This window comes from Penaeus vannamei, chromosome 29 (assembly GCF_042767895.1).
Source record: "Penaeus vannamei isolate JL-2024 chromosome 29, ASM4276789v1, whole genome shotgun sequence".
In the NCBI taxonomy this organism is placed as follows: Eukaryota; Metazoa; Arthropoda; class Malacostraca; order Decapoda; family Penaeidae; genus Penaeus; species Penaeus vannamei.
The window spans coordinates 31,417,107-31,424,606 of NC_091577.1; the positions used below are offsets into that span (position 1 = coordinate 31,417,107).

The 7,500-nt window shown below is 30.4% G+C and overlaps 1 protein-coding gene across 1 annotated transcript in view; it reads right to left on the bottom strand.

Annotated features, from left to right (window-relative positions):
* LOC138867338 (glycine receptor subunit alpha-4-like) overlaps positions 1-6,153 on the bottom strand; it is a 61,441-nt gene extending 55,288 nt beyond the window's left edge. The window contains exon 1 of the mRNA XM_070142470.1: positions 6,041-6,153. Coding sequence (XP_069998571.1) covers positions 6,041-6,152 — 112 coding nt within the window. The 5' untranslated portion in view covers position 6,153. The remainder of the gene's footprint in view (positions 1-6,040) is intronic.
* Positions 6,154-7,500: the final 1,347 nt, after the last annotated feature.

Sequence of the window (7,500 nt, forward strand, 5' to 3'; positions counted from 1 at the left end):
TGACATTTCCGTGTTTTTTTTTTTTTTTTTTTGTCTTCTTCTTCTTCGTCTTCTTTTTCTTCTTCTTCCTCCTCCTCTTCTTCTTCTTCCCTTTCTTCTTCTTCTTCTTCTTCCTCCTCCTCCTCTTGCTCTTTTTCTTGTGCTTCTTCTTCTTCCTCTTCCTCCTATTTCTCCTCCTTTTTTTCTTCTTCTTCCTGCTCATCTTCTTCTTCCTCCTCTCCCTCCTCCTCCTCCATCTCTTCTTCCTCCTCTCCCTCCTCCTCCTCCTCCTCCTCCTCCTCTTCCTCCTCTCCCTCCTCCTCCTCCTCCTCCTCCTTCTCCTCCTCCTCCTCCTCCTCCTTCTCTTCCTCCTCCTCCTCCTCCTCCTCTTCTTCTCCTTTCAAAGTTGCAATTACGCATAATTATAGCCAAGATGACACGTCGCGTCTTGGAGAAAGGGCAGCTGTTTGTTATGTTGCGAGCCAGAGAAAAATATTGAAAATCTTTAAAGGACAATTACTAACTATCCATCAAAATTACGGCCATAAAAGTTTTACTATAAATGTTCGGTAATAATTCTTCGACAGCTTAAGGGGTGTTGTCACTTTCTTGTCACTCACCTCGGATGGCAATTAATACTTAGAGTATACTCATCGTGTTCTTGTTTTGGATTTTATTGTTGTTGTTGCTACGTCTATATCGATTACTACAAAATCAACAAGGGAGATGATACATAACACATGAGTTATTTGCAAGAGTAGCTTTCGGTTTACAGTTAGATAACTTAATTCTTGTTTATACTATTCTCAGAATTGATATATTCGAATCTATATCATTGTCCTTACTATTGTTATCAATTTTCTCTAATACCATCATTATCAATAATTTCATTGTGATTATTTTGTTATGTTATTCTCATTAGTTCTATTGTTATTAGTTTTGATATCATTGTTGTCATCAGTATCATTATTGTTATTGTTATCATCATTATTATCATCATCATCAATATTACCATCATTTTTAGCATTACTCTCACTATTATTATCATTATTATCTTTATAAGTATTCTTATTACTATTGTCAATATTGTTACTACTATCAGTATCATCAATACCACTATTAGTGCTATTATCATTATAAATATTATCATCATTATTATTTTCATGATCATTTTTGTTTTTATTACTATCATTTTTGTTATTGTTATCATAATCGTTATCTTTTTATAATTTTTATTATTATTATTATTATTATTATTATTATTATTATTATTATTATTATTGTTATTATTATCATTATTATTATCATTATTATGGTTATTATTACTGTCATTATGATAATGTTTATCAGGGATATTATTATAAATATTATTAACATCATTACCATTATTATCATTATCATTGTTATCATTATTATTAATATTATCATCATTATCATTATTATCACCATTGTTATTGTTATCATTATCATTTCTATTATCATTATCATAATCATTACTTCTATGATTATACATTTTTATTATCATCATTATCAATACTATCATTATTATTTTACTGTCTTTGTTATCATTATCGGTATCAATATTTCTATCACTATCATTATCATGTCTTTAAACATTATTATTACTTTTATTATCATATTATTGATTATTCATCTATTTACCTATTTTTGTTTATTACTTATCTTTATCATCATATCCTTTATTATCAATATCATTATCTTATTATTATCAATGTTTTGTTATCATTAATAATTCTTCATTATCATTATCTTATTATCAATGCTTTATTATCATTAATAATTCTTATTATCATCATCAATATAATTTTTCTATCATTGCTATTGTTACCATCAACAGTATTATATAATTTCATTTTCTAACATACATTATATCATTGTGTCATATCATCATATACTTTATATCATCATATACTTTATATCATCATATACTTTATATCATCATATACTTTATATCATCATATACTTTATATCATCATATACTTTATATCATCATATACTTTATATCATCATATACTTTATATCATCATATACTTTATATCATCATATACTTTATATCATTGCTTTATATCATTATATCATACTTTGTATCATTTTCTAACATACTTTATATCATCATATACTTTATATCATTGCTTTATATCAATCATTATATCATAATTTATATAATTTTCTAACATACTTTATATCATCATATTATTTGGATGTTACCTCGGTCCATTACAGGTGAACTATCTCCTATTCCCATTCTAGTCAACGATTAATTAATTACTAGGTGATTAATATACAAAGCCAGGTGTGTAGTTACGTTGCTGTTAAAGGTAATTTGGAAATGGCTGTTACTCAGTACACTGACCTTTCTCTCTATCTTCTATTATTTTTTTTCTGTTGAACATTTCTTGCTCTTTGTTTATTTGTTTGTTTGTTTGTTTTTGTATTCTTTGGATCTCATATTTGTTTTCTCTTCTTCTTCTTCTATATCTGTTTTTTTCTCTCTTCTTCCTTTGTCTTCTTCTTCTCTGTTTACCTCTTTGAATCTAACTCTTCTTCCTTTTCTCAGCTCTTTATTACTCTTTCTTCTTCTTCTTCTACTCCATTATCTCTTTTCTACCACTTCTTCTCTCCTCCCTCTTCTCTCCTCCGATCTACCCCCTCGCTCTTTCTCGTCCTTCCTCATTCCTCTCTTTTTTCTTCCTTCTCTTAGCAATGTTACTCTTACTCCTACTTCCTACTCTTACTCTTACTCCCCCACTTCTTTTCTCCTTGCTACTCCTCTTTTCATCTTCTCCTTCGGCCCCTATTCACCTGTTTCTTCTACTCCTATCTCTGCCTCTTTTCCCCCTCCCTCTCCCCTTTCTATATCTCTTCCTCCTCCTATTTCTCCTTCTCCATTTCCTCTTTGCCTTCCTCTTTTCCTCTTCTTCGGCCCCTAATCCCCTGTTTCTTCTACTCCTACCTCTGCCTCTTCTCCCCCCTCCCTCTCCTCTTTCTAGACCTCTTCCTCCTCCTATTTGTCATTCTCCATTTCCTCTTTCTCTTCCTCCTCCTTTTATCTTTTCCCCCTCCCCTTCCTTCTTCCCCTTCTTCAAACAACTTTATACATTCATTTCGCACCTAATAGGCTTCAATTACACCACTTAATAGGTTTCAATTTATCATTTCCATTCTTCCTAATAGCCCTATGTTAAAGGCAAGTTTGATAGCGCAAAGAATTTTAGTCTTTATATCAGGTAGGCATTAGACAGTTAATGGTCCAGTGGCGCACAATAAAAATTTCGTAGACATACTAAGATATAAACATAGATAGATAGAGAGATATGTAGATAGACAAACAGAGATGTATATACAAACTTATTAAGATCATTGACATGCATCAAGGTCATGGCACACACACAAAAGTTAAATACAGTATTACAGTTTGAGATACTGACCAATGGGTGTATGTACCTATTCTTTTTTATTAAATCCTAAACAGTTTTTGTTTTATTATTTAGCTATTTTATTATCTACCTATTTCTTTTTTCCCTTAATCTTAGAACAAATGCTTGTTTTTATTTTTTAGTTCTGCGTGTTTTTTCTGCTCTCCTCTTCTTTATTTCTTTTTTTTCTTTTCTTTATGAGTTTACAAGTTTTCCTTTGATTTCTCCATCTCTCAATATATATGTCTCAACACACGCAACGACATGCACATCCAGGCACAACAAACTCTTGTATCATAAACTCTTATTAACTTTATAAGTGAAGTCCAAGTTTATATACATTTTTTTTCCTTTTTCACCATTTAATTATTTCTTCTTTTATCCTTACTTGTCTAATTGTATACGTAGTTCAACTTTCTGTTACCATATTGCATATCTATCAGTAAACGGGCACACACACACACACACACACACACACACACACACACACACACACACACACACACACACACACTCAGACACACACACACACACATGCACACACACACACACACACACACACACACACACACACACACACACACACACACACACACACACACACACACACACACACACACATATATATATATATATATATATATATATATATATATATATATATATATATATATATATATATATGTGTGTGTGTGTGTGTGTGTGTGTGTGTGTGTGTGTGTGTGTGTGTGTGTGTGTGTGTGTGTGTGTGTGTGTGTGTATGTATGTATATATATATATGTATACAAAGATAATTATTTTATCCCAATATGAATTCCTAAACATAAGATTATTACAGCGAGTACGGAGATTCGAGTTGCATGTCTTACCTCTTAACACATTTCTAAACATTTTTTTTTTGTCTCTCCTGTCTCTTATATTTTGACTTTATTTGTTTTTCTTGTTGTTGTTTCTCTTTTGTATTATTATATATCTATTCATTCACTGATCTATTAAACACGAGTTTATGTATATTTAAGAACAAGAAATTATATAACTGAGAGCAAGTAAATTTTGTATTTAGCAACTGGAGGTGTTGACTTCTATAATTTAATTCTTTCTTTTCTCTGTTTTATCTATTTATTTTTTTTTTTTTTATCTAAGTATATTGTTTTACGTATCAGTTTAAAGGTTATCAATTTATTTATGTTCCCATGAATAAAACTGGTGTACACAGACATAAATGATTTCCTAAATGCAAAATTAAAAAGGGAAAGGTTGAGAAGTGGATTACTCATCTTGAAAAAGTATTACCTCTTGACATGTATTAATTCATTCTTTTTGCCTTCTCTTTCTATCTCTTCTCTTCTTTTTCTATCCGTGTATCTGTTGTTTTTGTTTACCTATTCTCTCAGTAATTATATTCATACCCTTATCAGTTTATCTATCAACAAAGGATCTATAATTTTGTCCTTTCTTTCTCTATTTCTCTTCTTTCTCATTGTTAGTCTGTCCTTACTTACATATTCTTCCGGATTTTTTTTATCTATCTCTTTATCAGCTAATCTATCAACGCACAAGGACGTGTACATTTTCGTACTGCAGATTATTACAACATGAAACCCTAACAACATTATAACAAAGAGTAACTGAAATGTGGGTTGTCTGTCCTTAGAGTTATTATCATATGAAAGAATATTTGTTTTTTCCCTTTTTCTCTACATTTATTAACATCATTTATTTAACTTTTTTATACTATGGACATGCGCAGCGATACAAAAAATAAATAAATAAATAAGTAAATTCCTAGTACGAAACCTTAAGCAACAAATGACCATTTAGCAAGGAGATAGTGAAATGTGGGTTGTTTGCCCGTAGAGTTATTTCGAGAACTTTTTTTTAATGAGGTTTGGGGTTGTTTGTTCTCTCTGTCTTTATCTTTCCCTTCCCTTTTAATTTCTATCATCATGTGCTTATTTTATGTATTTCTTTTATCTATTTAAATACGTATACAACACTTAATCTTTTAACACAAATGCGTTTGTGGGTATATGCTATTCTCCTATTTTCTAATTCTTATTTATCTATATACATCATATACATCTATTTATCACTTCCTTCTTCCTTCATCCATCTATCAATACACATAAACACGCCACACATAACAGAATACATTAGCATGAACTTGAACACATAATAACACTACTAACTGAAATGCGGGTAGCCGGTCCGTAGAGTTTTTCAACACAACTCATTCTTCATGTCTCTCTTTCCATACTTCCCTCTTTCTTTATTTTTCTTTTATTTCTTATTTTAATGCTCTGTTCATTATGGTATTTCTGCGACCATTTAGCTATTTATATTTATCAATTCATTCATATATATTATCAAAAATACGGGAAAAAATGAGAGGAAAAAAAACAGGAGGGAAAAAAGAGGAAAAAACTGAAAAAAACGTCAGAAAAAAACGTCAGAAAAAAACGTGAGGGAAAAACGTAAGAAAAAAAAAAACAAATCAGAAAAAAGTCAGAAAAAAACGTCAAAAAAACTGGAGCCAAAAAAAAATAATAATAATAAATGAATAGATAGATAAAAAATAAACAAAATAATCAAAACACCCATCCCATCCTTTGTATCCAACTAACCTTTTATGTAATTACACGGTATGATGGAGCTTAGGATCGGGTGTCCCTGCATCTCGATGGACCTGACTCCCTGACAGTTGTCCAGGCACCTCGCCGTGCGGTCGCCCATCATTATGCTGGAAAGATAAGATAAGATAAAGATTAGGAATTAATTAGATGGAGAAAGATGAGGATAAGGATAAGATAAGATAAAGATTGATGGTTAAGATGCTTAATAATTAGGAAATAATTAGATGAGTAAAGATGAGGATAAAGATATGGAATGATAAAGATAAGATAAGATAAAGATTAGGAATCAAATAAATGAATGAAGATGAGAAAGATATAGGATGATAAAGATAAGATAAAATAAAGATTAGTAATTAATTAGATGGAGAAAGATGCAGAAAGATATGCGATGATAAAGATAAGATTCACGGTTATGATGCTGACACATAGGAAATAATTAGATAGATAAAGATATAGGATGATAAAGATAAGATAAGATAAGGATTAGGAAATAATTAGATGAATAAAGATGAGGATAAGGGTAAGATAAGATAAAGATTAGGAATTAATTAGAGGAAGAAAGATAAGATAAGATAAAGATTAGGAATTAATAAATGAGGATAAAGATATGGGACGATAAAGATAAGATAAGATAAAGGTACTGAGAAATTAGGAAATAATTAGATGAGTAAAGATGTGGAAAGATATGCGGAGATAAAGATAAGAAAAGATAAAGATTAGGAATTAATTAGATGAATAAAGATGCGGATAAAGATAAGATAAGATATAGATTGATGGTTACGATACTGAGAAATTAGGAATTAATTAGATGAATAAAGTTGCGGAAAGATATGCGGAGATAAATATAAGATAAGATGAAGATTAGGAATCAATTAGATGAATAAAGATGAGGATAAGGATAAGATAAGATAAAGATAAGGAATTAATTAGATGAATAAAGATACAGAGAGATATGTGATGATAAAGATAAGATTCATGGTTATGATACTGACACATTAGGAAATAATTAGATGAATAAACATACATAGAAATAAAGTATTGTCATTTCTGTCGGTATAGATTTTATTTGATATGTGTTCATCAGATTTGTTTTTCTATTGAATATTTAGGACACCGACACTAAATCGAGAAAAAAATCGACTTTCGACATCCTATAACAAAGACAGTATGACGTCATCAACCTATGACGTCACCATTCCGACCCCGCTGGCTATCTGTTGTGTAAAATAAATTGGATATACATTGGTGCCAGATGTTATTGACAAGAAACCTTCAATCAGCTGACAGTAAAAAAAGGGGTTAGCTACTTTTACTTCAATTTTGTTGCCATTTTGGATAATATGTCTCTTGTACCTCTCATAACTCTTGTTTGGTATTTTTTCGTTTTCTTTTTTTCTTCTTTTTACTCATTTTTGTGTGTGTAAATTATCAATGACAAACTTGGCGACAAA